The sequence below is a fragment of the Anomaloglossus baeobatrachus genome, chromosome 5, assembly GCF_048569485.1.
Source record: "Anomaloglossus baeobatrachus isolate aAnoBae1 chromosome 5, aAnoBae1.hap1, whole genome shotgun sequence".
In the NCBI taxonomy this organism is placed as follows: Eukaryota; Metazoa; Chordata; class Amphibia; order Anura; family Aromobatidae; genus Anomaloglossus; species Anomaloglossus baeobatrachus.
The window spans coordinates 538,926,603-538,946,042 of NC_134357.1; the positions used below are offsets into that span (position 1 = coordinate 538,926,603).

At 47.7% G+C, this 19,440-nt stretch overlaps 1 protein-coding gene across 1 annotated transcript in view; it reads left to right on the top strand.

Annotated features, from left to right (window-relative positions):
- The window catches only part of LOC142312933 (uncharacterized), a 133,670-nt gene that overhangs the window by 101,447 nt on the left and 12,783 nt on the right, over nucleotides 1-19,440 (top strand). The window contains exons 11-14 of the mRNA XM_075351920.1: nucleotides 263-442; nucleotides 516-639; nucleotides 731-828; nucleotides 1,026-1,116. Of these exons, the coding sequence (XP_075208035.1) occupies nucleotides 263-442; nucleotides 516-639; nucleotides 731-828; nucleotides 1,026-1,116 (493 nt within the window). The remainder of the gene's footprint in view (nucleotides 1-262; nucleotides 443-515; nucleotides 640-730; nucleotides 829-1,025; nucleotides 1,117-19,440) is intronic.

Consider the following 19,440-nt stretch of genomic DNA (forward strand, 5'->3'; position numbering starts at 1 on the left):
AGAAGACAGAGTGCAGGACGCGTCGCGGGGACCTGTAAGTGTACTGGCAATGTTTATTAACTGTATGTGTATATGTATACTGTGTTTTTATGTGTTTGTGTTTGCCTGCCATTGTTTTCAATGGTGTTCGAAGGTGTTCGTCGAACTAAGCCGCCGTTCGACGAATCAAACCGAACTCTAATACTAGGGGGGTGGCTCAACACTAGTGAGGACTCTGGAAATGTCTGTAGTGAGATTTATTAATGTCTGTCTCCATAACCAGGATTACACAGTAGTGAAGAAGACCTCTATTGAGAGCTGTCAGGACCCTGTGTCTGAGGGATGGGGAAGACCCCTGAGCCCAATCACGGGGTCTCCACCTCACCCCCTGATACATGAGGACATCAATGACCAGAAGATCCTAGAACTCACCTACAAGATGATTGAGCTGCTGACTGGAGAGGTGACACTGCTGGGAAATTATACAGTAACGGTAGGAAGGGATCGGGGAATGACGGTATCATTGTATGTGTCAGGTTCCTATAAGGTGTAAGGATGTCGCTGTCTATTTCTCCATGGAGGAGTGGGAATATTTAGAAAGACACAAAGATCTGTACAAGGACATCATGATCGACGATCCCCAGCCCCTCACATCACCAGGTATTAGACAGGACTAAATACACACGGCCTATAATTATCTGTATGTAAAAAATTAATTCAGTCCCTGTATGTGTTTCCTCCATTCCTCCAGTTCTATCCAGTAAGAGGACAACACCAAAGAGATGTCCCCATCCTCTTCTTCAACAGGACTGTAAACAAGAAGATCCCGATGTTCCTCATGATCATCAGGTAGATGGAGAGAATGTGCCATGAAATCTCCCTATGATGTGTAGACGGCTGTGAAGGTCTTGTGCTCAGTCTTGTTTTATCCACCAGTATTATATATTTTATACTTGTGTAATGAGAACGGTGGAGATGGCAGGATTAGAGCTGAACATAGATGTGATTTCTCCATCAGTCTGTGACTTTTACAATATTTGTTTCAGGCTGAAGATCTGACCCATATTAATACTATAGAGACATATGTGAGGGGAGATGAGTGGAGTAAAGAGGAGATTCCTAAATATGGCTACCCAGGTGAGTAGTAACCACTAAATCCAGAAAATACATTACTAATACATTAGTCGTATACACGTTTATGACAATATTTTACTTGTGTATCTTTCCACTTAAGACAAAATACTCATTAAAAATGGATGTAAGTATGATTAGACATAAGTGAACAACCCTCCCACACACCCCCGCGGTTTGGTTCACATAACCAAACCGAACAACTTGTACGTTCGCCTTTATCGAACCAAACTTCAAAGCTTTATCAAATCTTTCCGAACCCCATTGGAATTAAATGGGAGGCTAAAAGTAATGCACAGAAAACACCTTTAGGTGGGTCCAAAAGCTTCCAAAACAGCTAAAGTACGTTTTACAGTGCAGCACTACTGTTTTGGCATAGCCATTAGCTTCCTAGGCTATTGACAGAAGAAATATAAAGGTGGATGAGGGACAGGTGTACGGCTTGTGCTCCCGTACCCCTGCCAGTGCAAACAAGACACAACTTGGAGACCTACAGTCAGGGCCAGAAATATTTGGACAGTGACACAAGTTTTGTTATTTTAGCTGTTTACAAAAACATGTTCAGAAATACAATTATATATATAATATGGGCTGAAAGTGCACACTCCCAGCTTCAATATGAGAGTTTTCACATCCAAATCGGAGAAAGGGTTTAGGAATCATAGCTCTGTAATGCATAGCCTCCTCTTTTTCAAGGGACCAAAAGTAATTGGACAAGGGACTCTAAGGGCTGCAATTAACTCTGAAGGCGTCTCCCTCGTTAACCTGTAATCAATGAAGTAGTTAAAAGGTCTGGGGTTGATTACAGGTGTGTGGTTTTGCATTTGGAAGCTGTTGCTGTGACCAGACAACATGCGGTCTAAGGAACTCTCAATTGAGGTGAAGCAGAACATCCTTAGGCTGAAAAAAAAGAAAAAATCCATCAGAGAGATAGCAGACATGCTTGGAGTAGCAAAATCAACAGTCGGGTACATTCTGAGAAAAAAGGAATTGACTGGTGAGCTTGGGGACTCAAAAAGGCCTGGGCGTCCACGGATGACAACAGTGGTGGATGATCGCCGCATACTTTCTTTGGTGAAGAAGAACCCGTTCACAACATCAACTGAAGTCCAGAACACTCTCAGTGAAGTAGGTGTATCTGTCTCTAAGTCAACAGTAAAGAGAAGACTCCATGAAAGTAAATACAAAGGGTTCACATCTAGATGCAAACCATTCATCAATTCCAAAAATAGACAGGCCAGAGTTAAATTTGCTGAAAAACACCTCATGAAGCCAGCTCAGTTCTGGAAAAGTATTCTATGGACAGATGAGACAAAGATCAACCTGTACCAGAATGATGGGAAGAAAAAAGTTTGGAGAAGAAAGGGAACGGCACATGATCCAAGGCACACCACATCCTCTGTAAAACATTGTGGAGGCAACGTGATGGCATGGGCATGCATGGCTTTCAATGGCACTGGGTCACTTGTGTTTATTGATGACATAACAGCAGACAAGAGTAGCCGGATGAATTCTGAAGTGTTCAGGGATATACTTTCAGCCCAGATTCAGCCAAATGCCGCAAAGTTGATCGGACGGCGCTTCATAGTACAGATGGACAATGACCCCAAGCATACAGCCAAAGCTACCCAGGAGTTCATGAGTGCAAAAAAGTGGAACATTCTGCAATTGCCAAGTCAATCACCAGATCTTAACCCAATTGAGCATGCATTTCACTTGCTCAAATCCAGACTTAAGACGGAAAGACCCACAAACAAGCAAGACCTGAAGGCTGCGGCTGTAAAGGCCTGGCAAAGCATTAAGAAGGAGGAAACCCAGCGTTTGGTGATGTCCATGGGTTCCAGACTTAAGGCAGTGATTGCCTCCAAAGGATTCGCAACAAAATATTGAAAATAAAAATATTTTGTTTGGGTTTGGTTTATTTGTCCAATTACTTTTGACCTCCTAAAATGTGGAGTGTTTGTAAAGAAATGTGTACAATTCCTACAATTTCTATCAGATATTTTTGTTCAAACCTTCAAATTAAACGGTACAACTGCACTTGAATTCTGTTGTAGAGGTTTCATTTCAAATCCAATGTGGTGGCATGCAGAGCCCAACTCGCGAAAATTGTGTCACTGTCCAAATATTTCTCGACCTAACTGTATATAGTAGTCTTGACATTAAAATCTTTTCAGGGACACAGCGGTACAGTAGCATCAATTGCCCCCTCCCCAAAGGGCTTTTAAAAGAGCAGGGAGGTATGGTCCATGCAACACACAGGCTGTGGGTCGGCATTTTAATTTGAAAACGTGAGCACACAGCGACTGTGCCTTCTGCAGCAGCGCATCCAGGACATAACACTACCATAGAAATTGCTGTACAACCAGGTTGATCCATGCAGTGCATATGTGATGTCATTCAACCGTAGTGCCGCCACTAGGTTTGCACCCTAATAGCGCATGGCCTTTCCTAGCTCCAGGTTCTGTGGAGCCAGCCATTCACCAGTCACCAGTGTACTGGTAGAGGAGTAGCTGATATTCCTGATGACATATTTACTTATATAGTAGATGGGGAAAGGGAGGAGAAGGAGATGGAAGAATAAAGGCTGCCACCTATGGGGCAGCAGATCACTGTGGTGGTAGAAGTGGGTATGCCACAGCTGATGAATAATCTGTGTTTTCTGTTAAATAACCTGCAGGGTATTGCTGAACAAAACAATAATTTATAGTCTCCGTCTCCAAACACTAAACCAGCAGCAGCCCCTCTTTGACCATTGTTTTGAAGGATATTTAGGTCAATAGTGTTAAGAATAAAAACTTTGACAGAGCATTTTTAAAGATAGTTTTATATTTTTACCGTTTGTTAATGTTTGTATTATTCACAAAATATATGAAAACATGTATCTTAAAAATCCTTTCAGGTAGACAGCTGTATAGTACCATCAATTGCCCCGCTCCCCATAGGGCATTAAAAGAGCAAGGAGGTACGGTCCATGCAACACACTGGATGTGACTTGGCATTTAAATGTGAACAATCAACAGATGCATGACAGTCAGGCGTAGACCTCTTGTTCACAAAAGTTTGGCAGTACACCATCACCTAATCTGCACTGTCTGGGACTTGGGTGGCAAAGTCACTGGACATCCATGACTTGTTCATCTTTATGAACATTAGGTGGTCTACACTTTTAGAGGACAGACAGATGCGCTCATCAGTCAATACACTGCCAGCAACGCTGAAGACATGTCCCTAGAGAATGCTGGCTGCCGGGCAGGTCAAAACTTCCAAGGCATGACTGGCAAGCTCAGGCCACTCTTCCATTTTAGAAGAACAAAATCCAAAAGGGTCCAAAGCTCCCCCCCCCTTATGGCCTCTATGTTCTGCTGTAGATAATCCTGCACCAACCTATCCAGTCGTTCACTATGTGTCAGACTTCTACTTTGTTCTGCGTGTGCATGCAATGGCGCAGGTGCATGCAATGGTCTAAAAAATATGTGCCAAAAATCACAGAAACTGGTTCTGGTGCTTGAACTGCTGGTGCTAATTCTTCTGCATTGAACAGGCAACATTCCCGTAGTTGGATTTCTAGAACTACGATTCACGCTTTATGCCTTACTGCTGTCTTGTGGAAAAGTACTGTTAAGATGGTCTACAAGCTTGTTTCGATACTCCAACATCTGCGTGTCCCTTTCCAGGGGTGGAAGCATCTTATTAAATTGACTCTTAAACCATGGATCTAAAAGAGTGGCAACCCAGTAGTCAGCACTATTTCTAATAGTAACGATACGTACATCATGTTCCAAATACTGAAGCAAGAAGGCTCTCATGTGTCGGATTTTTCTATGCGGTCCAAGTTCATGTTGTGTTGGTGGTGGGTTAACGCTCAAGTTTGCCTCCTCCATCCCCTCCCACCATCCACGGACATAAGACATGGGATCAATATCGTCTTGATCTGAAGAATTTTTTGCTCCTATCACCTCTTCCTCCTCAATTTGTTCCTCAGCTCCTGCACCTTCACTACCACTTTCTGTTACTATGAGCTGACCTCGGTCGATGAACTCTACCCTCCTGTGACACCTGCCGATGCGCCCGCCGGTGCGACAAATGTCTGGACCTTACAGGAAATGGTATCCCTTCCTCATGGTCCTCTGCTTCCTCCTTCCTCTGAGACCCCCACCTCCTTCTGCAGACTATTTAAATTGCACTCCAACATGTAGATGAACGGAATAGGGATGCTGATGACGGCATCGTCAGCGCTAACCATCTTTATAGCCATTTCGAAACTGTGCAGGAGGCTGCAGAGGTCCTTCATCTCTCCCCACTTCGCAATCGTGATTTGCCCCAAATCCCCACTACGTTGTCCAAGGTTGTGCATAATGACATAGGGCACTAGGGCTTGCTGCTGCTGGCACAGTCACTGCAACATGTGCAGCACATCACATCACAGCACATCACATATAAACCGGTTAGCTGGTAGGCCGAAAGTACTTTGTAGCCTTGCAAGGCGATTAGCCACGGGGTGCGAACTGGGGAAGTGAGCACACACCAGCCTTGCCTTGTGCAGCAGCGCATCTAGCCCGGGATAGTGGGCTAGAAATTTCTGGACATCCAGGTTTAGGACGTGAGCCATGCAAAGCACTTGTAGGATGTCACACAGGCATAGGGCCGCTAACAAGTTTGCATCATTGTCACACACGGCCTTCCCTGGCTCCAGGTTCACTGGAGACAGCCATTGATCAAATTTGACCCAGATAATGGTCCACAATCTGCATCTGTGTGAGTACGTTCTCCAGTGCACATTAATTTTAGCACTCCTTAATTGTGTTGAGCCCTAGCTGGGCTGTACGGAGGTGGGGGGATTCTCTCTGAACTCTCTGAACGTATGTTACATTAATGGCGCAGGCGGAGACCCTAGAGGCAGTGGAGGAAGCAGAAGGGGAAGCAGTAGATCCAGAACTTTGTTCCGAAAGCCTTGGGGCTTTCAACACTTTGGAAGCAACCCCTTCCCGCCTGCCCCCACAGCCACCAGAGTAACCCAGTGCCTAGTCAACGAATTGTAGCGCCCCTGGCCATGCTTGCTCGTCCAGTTGTCAATGGTGAAATGCACCCTGGGAGATAGTTTTTCAAGGAAAAGGTAATCTTGGCTGTGACATGATGATGTAGCGCAGGCACAGCTGTGTTAGAGAAGTAATGGCGACTAGGAAACTGGTACTGGGGGATTGCGACGGCCATCCGGTTTTGTAAACGCTCTGTATCCACCAGGCGGAAAGGCAGCATTTTAATGGCCAACAGTTTTGATATGGTGAAGTTCAAGCACTTCACTTTGCCATGTGTGGGAGAAAATGGTCTTTCTCTATCGCTTTCATTGGGGGACACAGGACCATGGGTGTATGCTGCTGTGACTAGGAGGCTGACACTAAGTAGACATAAAAAAAGTTAGCTCCTCCCTAGCAGTGTACACCCTGAGCCGGAGGCGGATCTATGCCAGTTTTTTGCTTAGTGTCATAGGAGGCTGAAGTGGGCCCATATCTCTGTGGGCCAACCTCAGCCTAGGCTATTGCTTTTTTTTCCGTTTTTTCGTAATATACGGCGCCGCTCAGCCCTCTCATCTCTTCTAGGTTTTTTGTCTCTTCTGCAGGGTTAAAGTCCCTGCATCAGAGAGAACCCTTGCCTTCTCCTCCCCCACGGGGTACCGTCCCCAGAGTTGTCTGAGGCTCGAGACGCCAGGCCCTATCCCCCTCCGGCCCCATGGTACCACCCCAGGGGCTGATTGTGGACCGACATTGTTAATTTTTTAAGGGCACACACTCCCCGTCGACCCCTATGGTACCGTCCCAAGGGGTGCTTCTGGTGGAGGCGACGAGGGATCTCTGTTAACCAGGACCCGATGTCAATCGCAGGCTGCAGCGCAGGAGCGCTCACAGCACCAGGCCTCCCCCAGCGTTCTTCCTCCTACCGTGGGCCCAGGCAATGAATTTCTTCAGGCAGCGCAGGAGCGCTCTGCAGCGTTCCCCAAGCTCCCCAGCGCTTCCCCCTGGTGTCTCCCAAGGGCAGACTGGACTCACCGGCAGCCGCAGCATCAGAGGATGGGGCCGTGGATCAGAGCGACGCCGCCAGGACACAGGTAGGATCTTCTCCAGCAGCGCTGCGCTCCCGGCGGCCGCTCACTAATTTAGCTCCCGGCTTCGGGCCTACCTCGGGCCGGTGCGCTCCGCCCCCCTGTTTGCGGGCGTGCGCGCTTTTCGGGCCACGCCCCCCTCGACTTCTGCCCGCCGACAGCCAGCTCACTGCTGCAGCACGCCCCCTTTTCCTCCCAGCGTCCCCTACCATACAGGACCCAGGGAGAGGATCACAGCTGCAGTGCAGGAGCGCTCAGCAACACCAGGCCTCCCCAGTGTTCACAGGGGATCATGGTTACAGCGCAGGAGCGCTCAGCAGTTCGGCAACTCTCCATGCAAGGCAGGATGGGACCGAGGATCACAGCGACGCCGGCAGAACGCAGGTAAGATCTCTCTGCGCTCGGCGCTGCGCCTCCGGCGGGCCGCTCACTAATCTAGTCCCCTGCCCCCTGCTTCGGCTTACCTCAGACCATTTTTTTTTCCCAGGCATGACCTCTGCAGGTCCTGCCCGGTCCCAAGCTGGCCAGCCCCCCTACTCTAAAAAAAAAATAATGAAGGGCTGATTTTCTTCTTCAGCAATGCTGCCCCCCGCAGGTTCTGAGACCTCTGCGGACCTGGGTGGGACACAGGACCTGGGTGAGTGCTGCTCCTGCTTAGGAACAGACGATATCTCTTTTAACTTTTTTTACCCCTTTTTCTCCTGTCTTTCCCCCCAGCGTCACTAGTGGGTTTTTTTATAAGCACCTTATAGTTTTTTTTTAGGCATGCACAGCCTGCTAGGTAAAAGCCTCCCAATCCAGGCTACACCCCCCGCTCGGCTTGCGCCCCACGTCACCGCCAGCACCCGAGCTCCGCTGCGCTCCCTTATCCGGAGGGGTAGACCCTCTATCCCAGTCTGTGGACTCTCTCTCAAGGGCGTCTAGGACCATCGCGCAGGCTTTGCAGTCGCTTCCTACGCCCGGCCATGCTCCCCCAGTCCAGCTGGCTCTGGACAACAGTCGGTCTGATCCAGACCCTACCACTGGAGCGCAGAAGGGGACCTGCTGGGCCTCCTTTCAAGCCCTCCCGGAGTTCTCATCACCTCCAGGCCCCGAGTGTTCCTCATCTCCGATACCGGCCGACCCTTTTCTCAGGAGAAGAGTCGGATGCAGCCTCGATGCTGATTCCTGATCAGAGGGCTGATGTCAGAGGTAGGGTGGATAGTCCGGCCAAAGTGGTAAGTCATACGCTAAAGTTCCAGACAGGCTCTGTGGCTACCCACTGCTTGCATGTCTCCTTAAAACAGGTTAAGCGGGCACACAGGCAATTCGGTGACCATCTTGTCGTTGCTGAAAGTCTGTACAAGCACAGACAACCGGTCAAGATATTCAACAAGGGTAAGCCGTTTGATTTTCTTTTTCCCGCTTCCTGAGGCTCTCAGGTAGGAATGGGCAGGCTTGCCTATGGTCACCCTGCTGTTTTTTTCCGGCGGTCATCCTCCAGTACTATCTCTCCCGCACGGGGCATCGCTCCGAGACGCCACAGTTCAAAACACCGAGAGAGTTGCCCGTTCAGTTTTTCTTCAGACGGCAGACACGGTACTCCTACTGCCCTCGCCGTCATCTAGCTGGCAGCACCCATGATGTCCGGGTCCGATAACCTCCACAACGGTTTTTCGCGCGGGATCGAGCAATCCGGAGTTCGCAACCTGGCACACAGTTTGCTCTAGCGGGTGAGTACATACTCATTGCATCTCTGTCAGCAGCTTACTGCCCAGTAAAAGCGGCTAGCAGCACGGGGACCATCTGTCGGGCAATCTGGCTCAGAGACTAGTATGCGGACGCGGCTTCTAGGATATCACTTACAGCCCTCCCCTTTACAAGAGGTCGTTTGTTTGGGGACTGGCTGGATCAGGTTATCGACGAGATCACGGGAGCTTCGGTTCCACACTCACAAGAAAACCACGTCCCCGCAGAGGAACAGGTAGATTTCGTACCTCAACACATGCCCTTTCTGGCGTTTCTCAGCCACGCCAGCTATCGACGACGACATCCGGATCACAGTGCTACCCCGCAAGATGACTCTATTCACTTTTGAATCGCAGGATCCAATTGACTCCGGGAACCCGCCGCTCGCTTTTATGGTGGACCAGCGGCCCTCATCGGTCCAGTGGAATGTCTTTCATACCAGTTCACTGGCAGGCAGTCACCACCGAGACCAGTCTTCTGACTGGAGAGCGGTGTTCCAAAACACACGGCTCACGGTCGGTGGTCCTCCCAGGAGAGCCGTCTGCCTATCAATTTTCTTTTAGGGATCAGAGTTTTTTCTCCGAGCCCTACAGATTTTTTCAGCCCTTCATACAAGAATCGCCATCCAGAATCCAGTCGGTCATCACCGGGGCGGAACAAGGAGCGTCATGGCGATGACATAGGTGAAGAAGATCTTACAGTGGGCATAGCCTCACCACTCCAGATTTTGTCCGCAATCATTTTCCCCGCCATGGAGAATTGGGCAGCAGACTATATCAGCAAGGTCTGGCGGCAGGCGAATGATCCCTCAACAGAAAGGCTTTCGAATGGATCTGCCTCAGATGAGATATTCCGAATGTGGACCTGATGGCTTTTCGATTCCACAATCAAGTCACAAGAGTCCTCAAGAACTCAGAGCAGAGGGCATCCCAGTGACTCTCATTGCCATGGATTGACCCAGGCAAGCGTTGTTGGCAGAACTCACGCAGCTCATCAGACACCCCAGGGTGTCTTCCAGATCGTCTGAACCTCCTGTCGCAAAGTCCTCTTTGCCATCAATATTCTGGGGTTCTCAATTTGACCACATGGCTGTGGAACCATGGCTACTAGCCCAGGCAGGCTTTATCCCACAGGTGTTACTGACCATGGTCAGTACTCAGAAGCCTCCGTCTTCAAACATCTACTACCGCACCGGAAAGGCCTCCTTTCAAGAGTGTCAGGTCAATCGTCAACTCATCTACACTGGATCTGTCACTCCCAGTGTTACTGGCCTTCCTACACTCAGGCTTACAGGCGGGTCTCTCGCCAGCAACCTTCAAAGGGCAGGTGTCTGCTCTATCTCTCTTTTCCAGAGGAATCTTGCATCTCGGCCGCAAGTCAGGACGTTCATCCAAGGAGTCGTCCATCTGGCACCGCTAGATCATTCCCCGCTAGAACCATGGGACCTCCAGCTGGCTCTAGGGTCTCGTCAATTAGCTCCGTTTGATCCTCAATCTCACGCCTATCCGGGAAGGTGGCTTGGTTGAGGACAGTCACTTCAATCGGAGGAAGGTCTGCTCTGTCAGCCCTCTCATGCGGGTCACTTTTTTCTTGTTTTTTTCAACAAGACGAGATTGTTCGGCACCCAGGTTTTTTCCTACTGGACGTAGTATCTGAATGAGGTGATTGTGCTTCCATCCTTCGGTCCAGCCTCCATTCGATCCTTGGAGAGGTCACGGATTACACCGGATCTAGTGCGAGCTCGGAGGAGTTACGTTTCGAGATCCGCGCCCGTCTGCATCTTGGACGGGCCTATTCGTCCTGTCTACTGGACCCAGGAGGGGCATGCAGGCGTCCAAGGCTACCACGGCGAATTGGATCAGGCCGACCTTTTCAGAGGCCTACAGGATTAGAGTCAGGTTTTCTCCGAGGGGTGTACAAACCTTTCCACCTGTGCAATTGGGGCATCTAGGACAATCAGACGCCAGGCGTCAGCCAAGCAAGTCTACAGAGCCGCCGTGTAGTCAAGCTTTTCTTCCTTTTCCAGGGTGTCCAGGATACAGCAAGGGGCTGTCGCACACCTATGATAGGCCGGTTTACTTTTGCACCGAGCATTCTTAGAGTTTTGGATATGTTTTGAATCTGTATGATTACTCCTGTACCCACCCAGGGACTGCTTTTGGACGTCCCATGGTCCCGTGTCCCCCAATGAAAGCGATAGAGAAAGAAGGATTTTTGTGTACTCACCGTAAAATCTCTTTCTCTGAATCTTCATTGGGGGACACAGCACCCACCCTGTTTGGATATTGGGTTGCTCTTAGTTGCCGGATGTTTCTGGTTCTTTATGGAAACACGTTCCTCTGTACCCGGCTTATTTATGTTATATATATATATATATATATATATATATATATATATATATATATATATATATATATATATATATATATATATATATTACATGCATACATACATATATATACAGTATAGGTTTAGATAAGATACTGTGTGTTTCTTATTACCTTGATTAGTTATGGTTGTTCAGTTTTCTCCTACTACTGCTTGTACACTGAACTGGCAAAGATCCGCCTCCGGTTCAGGGTGTACACTGCTAGGTAGGAGCTAACTTTTTTTATGTCTACTTAGTGTCAGCCTCCTAGTCACAGCAGCATACACCCATGGTCCTGTGTCCCCCAATGAAGACTCAGAGAAAGAGATTTTACTGTGAGTACACAAAAATCCTTCTTTTAGGTGACCAAAACTGCGGGACCGAAGACTGGCTGCTGTGCAGAGAGAGGGTGCAGTAAGGTGTACACAACCAAGCAGTGGACCGGGAAGGAGATGTAGTGAAAAATAAAATGCTGGATTAAGAAACCTGTGGTGTGCTCAGTGTCTCACATGAATCAAAAACACCAGGCTTGGTCACTTCCGGAACACCTGATGGTCCCCTCACTCACCCCCACTGTAGCGGGTACACAAGAGGAGGTTCTGTGGTCCAAGACCTGTGTTAAAATATTTTGCCGGTGACGCAGGAGGAGGAAGAAGTGCCAGACGATGTTGATTTGGCGGCCCGATGGCTGGGTAGGCCCGTTAGTCCGCATTTTAGCGCAGTGAGATTCCCACAGTAATTCATGTTGGTTATACATGTTCCTGTTCATGCATGTACTATGTTTTTCCAAAAATAAGCCCTCCCCCAAAAATAAACCCTAGAAGTGTCCGTGCAGCTAAAAAAGTTAAAGAATACTTCAGGACACTTCATTATAGAGAGCGGACACCCCGCAATCACACTCACCAGACGTTGAGCAGAGGACCTGCAGTGATCGCACACCTACACACATCCAATCTCACACACACACATCTGATCACACACACACACACACACACACACACACACACAATCAGATCACATGCAGAACCATTGGATCGTACACACAAACATCAAATCACACTCACCACATCTCACACACACACTCTCCATATGTAGCAGAAACCAATTTCTTCTTGCTGGCAGAATCCTGAGAGGCTGTGCAGTGGAGCACAAGGACCTGCCACAATGCTAGCTTACAGGACCTGCGGACACGTGACTTCCTCCCATCATTCCCTGCGGCCAGAAGCATTCTTTAACGCTGTGTGTGTGTGTGTGTGTGTGTGTGTGTGTGTAAGGATCTGGGAGTGACGCAGACGTCCGGGTCTGGTAAGTTTGAGTCTCCTGGGAAGTGGGGGTCCGCTTTTTTTGGGGGTAAACGTACCCCCCAACCATATTTCTCAAAGAAGAAGACCTCCTCCAAAAATAAGCCCTAGTGCTTTTTGGGGGGCAAAAAAAGTATAAGACAGTGTCTTATTTTTGGAGTAACACGATAGTTCTCAAATTATTTGAATTTTTCCCTCTACTCAGTCACTGTTTTTAACGTTGGCAGATAACAGTAGTTGGATCATCTTTTGCGGTCTCATAAAAGGCCCAGGCTAGGCAACCCTTCCTGCGAACTGCAGACCTGCAACCGCTACTGTCAACAGCCAGAGTTGTGGCTGAGGATGCAGTGATTTTCATGGCTGCATAACTACGTGTTTGTGCAGGAATCGCCACCGTAACATTCTCGGCTTCCTACTCCTCGTCATCTGCTGAGCTACTCGGCTGCATGCCTCTGGGTTCACACAAAGTGTGATCTACAACTTCGTCGTCATGCTCTATGTTGTTCCCCTCCTCTTCCTGACCTGACATCATAGCACAGAACACGTGCGCTTCAGGTATCTAAGTCGCATCATCATCACCTCCACCCCCAGGGGTTAACATCAGTTGACGAGAGTCGGGATCTTGCTGGGAGTCTACTTCTTCCGAACCAGGATCCAACTCACAATAATTTTGGGCATCAGTGCAGATGCTTTCTTCCTCAAGAGTCTGGGAATGTTTGAAGTGGATCTGTGATGCCCATGGGATAGAATGTGTGAACAGCTCTGCAGATTCGCCTATGTCTAGTTCCCCACACTCAGTTTTCTGGTTTGAAATTTGTGATGCGGGCGCAAACAAGTGTAATTGGGTTGGCACCCCTAGGGAATGAAGTGTGTGTGATGAAGAGAAGAGACCACTTGATGCACACGTTTTAGATACTTCCTTACCATCTTTTTTAGGCCAGGCACTAACATGCTACAATACCTATAACTGTGTTTGCGGAATTTTGACCAAGCAATTAAAATTGACAAGAACCACTTTTTAGATACTTCCCTAGCAACTTTTTTGGCCATGCACAGCTAACTACCAGTACCTATAAATATGTTTGCGTAATTTTCAGCAGGCAACTAAAATTGCCCAGTTACACTTTTTAGATACTTCCCTAGAATTTTTTTTTAGGCCAGGCACTAACAAGTAACAATACCTATAACTGTGTTTGCAGATTTCTCACCAGGCAATTGGCAAGAACCACTTTTTAGATATTTCCCTAGCTTTTTTTTCGGCTATGCACGGCTAACTACAAATACCTAGAAATGTGTTTGCGTAATTTTCACCAGGCAATTAAAATTGCCAAGAACCACTTTTAAGACCCTTCACTTGCTATTTTTTTAGGCCACGCACTATCAAGTAACAAGACCTATGACTGTATTTGCATACTTGCAGTCAGTAATACGTAGCAATACTTATTTACATGTTTCACTGACAACTCTTTAGCAGGCACTATAAGTTTCAATCCCTATTTTGATCATGAAATGTGCTGATAGGTGGCACACACACCTTTCCCTACACTGCATGTCCCTATTGTAAACTATTGCTCTCCTATCTATGTGATCTACGCAGTGGTAAACCCGTAGCTAAGCTCCCCTATGCTGCATGTCCCTATTGTAAACTATCGCTCTCCTATCTATCTGAACTAGCTAAACTATTTCCCCTAGCAAAGCTGACTGTCTAGCAACCCCGGCGGCAGCATCTTCTCTAACGTTTCACATTCATAAAATGGCACCAAGGCAACATGTCGGCGATTTTATATGCACACGGACTTGTGGCTTAGGCAACCAATCACAGAAGTCCTGTCTGAACCTTGTGGATGTTTGCTGTGCCATGATTGGCTGCAGAAACGTCCTCAAATAAAGTTCTGAAAAAAAAAAATGGCGCCGCACACGTCTGATTTTTCCTGGTCCATATTCTCCGCCTCCTCCACTGATTTTACACATCCCCACATCAAACAGCACCACAATCCTAACCAAAAATAAAAAATGCTATTAAATAAGCATTTTTAGAAACACAGCCAGCGTTCAGGGGCAGAAAACTAACATTACCGACTTTTGGGGGACGGGCTTGGATTCGACGAGCCCGAACGAACAAGCTCATGCTCGTTCCAAATTTGAAATTGGTGAATCTTTACCGAACAGGTTCGCTCATCTCTAAATATGATACTATTACAGCTCCTAATTAGTGATGAGTGAACACTACCATGCTCGGGTACTCATAACGAACAGTTGGATGCTTGGATTGGCACAATCCGAGTACCCGAGTATACGAGTAATGGAGGTTAATGGAGAACTCAAGCATTTGATAAAATCTTCCTTATTATCCTTATTTATTATTTGCTAGATCGATGTCATGTTGAGAAACAATGTTTCTCTCAAATCCCTTATGTTGGCAATAGTGCCTGTGTGAGGCTATATTGCGTTCCCCATCGCCTGACCTCGGGCTCCGTGACCTCGGGGATCCGGTGATGTCACGTCAAGTTCTTGATCACGTGACATCACTGTGGCCGGCCGCAGTCTCCGTGAGTGATTGCCTGTGGGCGGTGTTACACCACTCAGTACAGCCCAGCGTGACAGCCCATCAGCTCCCTTCTCCGTCCTCCCTCACAGCAAAGCGCTCCAAGCAGGAGACACGCTGGGCTGTGACGAGCGGTGTGCACCGTCCACAGCCCAGTGACTCAGGAAGACTGGGGCCAGCCATGGTGATGTCACGTGATCCGGAACTTGACGTGACCTCACCGTATCCCGAGGTCATGCAGCCTGGGGGTCAAGCGATGGGGAAGAGCGGACTGCAATAGTGCCTCTCACAGGCACTATTGTCAATATAAGGTATTTGAGAGAAACATAGTTTCTAGTTTCTCAACATAATATCGATCTAGCAAATAATAAATATGGATGAACCACTTCTTTAAATATGTTTGAGTTCACTATTGACTTCCATTATACTCGGGTACTTGAGTCTCGCCCATCCAAACATCCAAACATCAAACAGCTTGTTGCGAGTACGGCGCACCTGAACATGGAAGCGATCACTCATCACTACTTATAATACATTTTCTGAATTTACAATGTGGATATTATATATTCCTGTGTGAATGAGGCTGATTATTTCTTCATCGTCTACTGTCCACATTGTGGAACGTAACAAGCATTAACTCTTATTAGACTCTTATGACGTTTGTGTTCTGACAGAATACACAGCATGGAGATATAGTAATTTAGTAAGTTTTTAAGGCTATTACACCATTAATCAATCTGTAAAGTGTTCAAGTTCCATAGAAGGACTAAGTAAAAAGTTAAAGAATTTTAAAAATACAAGAATAAAAAAATGGTTAAAATCACAGAAAAAAGTTTTGCCAATTGTAAAATGCTCCCACACCTGTAGATAAATATCAGGAGGGGAGTATTTTCCATTTTATATTCGTATTAGGGGAGTTTCTGATATTCTGGCACCTTTTATGGGGTTTGCAAATAATACCCACAAATTACTCGAGGAAAATTATGCTAGAAAAGTCCTGCTCCTTCCCATCCGATATCCGCCATGTACTTTTTTTTCCTTTTACCCTTGTGAAAATGAAAAATATGGGTGCAAGTAACATTTTAAGAGATTTTTTTTTTTTTTTTTTATTTCATGGGTCTTTGTTATACAATTCTTTGTAGCACCTGTGGGTTCAGTGTGTACACTACACTCCTAGATGAATTCCTTGAGAAGTATAGTTTCAGAAACTGTGTCACTTGTTGGGGGTTTCTGTGTTTGCCACTCGGGGCTCTTTAAATAAGAGATCACATCTGCAATCTATTCCTGCCAAAATTATGCTTCAAAGGCTGGAGTCACACTTGTATGTGACTCGCGCGAAGATCTCATCACACTGGCTCAGGAGCATGTCAGCTGCATTGAAGTACATGAAGCTGACTCGCCCCTGCCAGGAGAGCCACCGACCAGTGTGACTGCAGCCAAAGGTCCGTTAGCCCTCCTTCCCTTCCAAATGCTAGTGTGAACCTAAACAGTATTTTCTAATCAATTGGGGATCAGTTTTCCTTATTAGATCTTGTGAAAATGAAAAGTAACATCATAACAAACAAAAGTTTAATTTTTCAATTTTTCTTTAGAATTTGCAACAATTCCTGTGAAGTTCCTGCAGAGTTTACAAACTTGATTGCTGCAATTTTTAAAAAGAAGTTTTGTTTTTGTGTTTTCTGACGTAGAAGCTCATTAAAAACACCTCAAATATGATGTGGTCCTTAAAAACAATCATGTTTGTCAATTTATTTTAAATAAAAATTTCCTGCTAAACTTTTAAGGCGGGCTTTGCACGTTGCGACATCACAAGCCAATGCTGCGATGTTGCATGCGATAGTCCCCGCCCCCATCGCAGCAGCGATATCTCGTGATTCCTGGCGCAGCGAACATTATCGCTACGCCGGCTTCACATGCACTCACCTGTCCTGCGACGTCGCTCTGGCTGGCGTCCCGCCTCCTTCCTAAGGGGGCGGGTCGTACAACGTCACAGCGACGTCACACGGCAGGCGTCCAATCAAAGTGGAGGGGCGGAGATGAGCAGGATGTAAACATCCCGCCCATCTTCTTCCTTCCGTATAGCCACCGGCGGCAGGTAGGAGATGTTCCTCGCTCCTGCGGCTTCACACACAGCGATGTGTGCTGCCGCAGGAACGAGGAACAACATCGTACCTGTCGCGGCAGCGTAATTATGAAAAAGTCGGAGCCAGCACCGATGATACGATAACGATGCTTTTGCGCTCGTTAATCTTATCATCTAGGATTTACACAGTACGATGTCGAAAGTGACGCCGGATGTGCGTCACTTTCGATTTGACCCCACCGACATCGCACGTGCGATGTTGCAATGTGCAAAGCTGCCCTAAGTCTTCTATCATCCTAACAAGCCCCCCCCAAAAAAAACTGTTGAAAAATCATGCCATATGTAAAGAGTTATTTATTAAATATTTTGTGTAATATGACATAAGCTCATAAAATTCATAGCGTATAAATTTTTACAATATTTTTTACAATTTAATCCACGTTTCTAATATTTTAATAAAGTAACCCCTTAAAGAGAACCTGTCACCAAATTTTCCCCTATAAGCTGCGGCCAACACCTGTAGGCTCTTATATACAGCATTCTAGAATACTGTATATAAGTGCTTAGGCCATTTTGTATAACATAAAAACAAGTATTTTATTACACTCTCCTGCAAGGCGGTCAGGTCTATTGGGTGTCGCTGCTCTCGGTCCGGCGCCTCCTCTCTTCTTGCAATCACTGTCCTCCTTCCTAGCTCCATGTGGATGATGCATCCTATGTCATCCACACAAAGGCCTCCATTGCACTCCTGCGCACATGCATTTTTCTGCCCTGCTGAGGGCAGAGCAAAGAACTGTAGTGCGTAGGCATGGGGAAAAGGCAGACCGCCCACACATGCGCACTAAAATTCTTTTATCTGCCATCAGCAGGACAGAGAGAAATGTGCGTGCGCAGGAGCAATGGAGGACTCTGTAGACGACGTAGGACGCATCATCCACACGGAGCTGGGAAGGAGGACAGTGATGGAAGGAAGAGAGCTATATTTTCTTTGTCGCTCCATTGGGAGACCCAGACACTTGGGTGTATAGCTATGCCTCCGGAGGCCACACAAAGTATTACACTAAAAGTGTAAAGCCCCTCCCCTTCTGCCTATACACCCCCCATGCCTCACGGGCTCCTCAGTTTTTATGCTTTGTGCGAAGGAGGCTGACATCCACGCATAAGCTCCACAGCTTAGTCAGCAGCAGCTGCTGACTAGGTCGGATGGAAGAAAAGAGGGCCCATAACAGGGCCCCCAGCATGCTCCCTTCTCACCCCACTTTGTCGGCGGTGTTGTTAAGGTTGAGGTACCCATTGCGGGTACACAGGCAGGAGCCACATGCTGTTTTCCTTCCCCATCCCTTAATGGGCTCTGGGTGAAGTGGGATCTGGATCGGTCTCCAGGCACTGGGACCGTGCTCCCTCCGCAGCCCCTGGGAATCTGCTGGATAGGAGCTGGGTATCGTCAGGGACAAGGCCCTGCTACTATGAGGTACTCTGTGTCCCCGTGGGGACCGCGCATGGAGCGCTTGTGCCATACACATTACAGCACTGCTGGGTGTGTTAGTGCGCCGGGGACTACCGCGCATGGAGCGCTTGTGCCATACACATTGCAGCACTGCTGGGTGTGTTAGTGCGCCGGGGACTACCGCGCGGCCGCGCTTATTGCCGGCCGCGCTTATAACTTTAGTCCCCGGCTTCTGCGGCCTAGTGTCGTATATTCCCGCCCACAGGCCTGCCAGTCAGGGGAAGGGCGGGACGCTGCACAGATCGTCAGCGCTGAGGGCTGGAGCATACATTAGTATCCTCCTCCCTCCTCACTCAGTACACTGGGGCACTAGATTCCCGCACTTTTCTTGGGCACGCCCACGGTCCCCTCCTCCCCACAGAACGCCGGCAGCCATTCCTGTCAGCGATTCAGACGCTGGAGAGGAGAGACAACACAGGGAGACCCAGGCAGGGAATCTGGTGATCACACAACCGCTCTGAGCGGTCGGTAAGCAGCACCTGTGGTGCTGGCCCCACTGAGTACCGAAGTGTATATATATATATAGGCTTATAGGCTATACATTTGCACTGTACGGTCGCTCTGTTGATTTTTGGCTATATACCCTCCTGGATTGTTCTCAGAGGAGACAACATGTCATCCGCAAAAAGCAAGGGTGCCAAAGCACAGGCGTACTTTGCAACCTGTACCTCATGTACAGCTGTACTACCGGCAGGTTC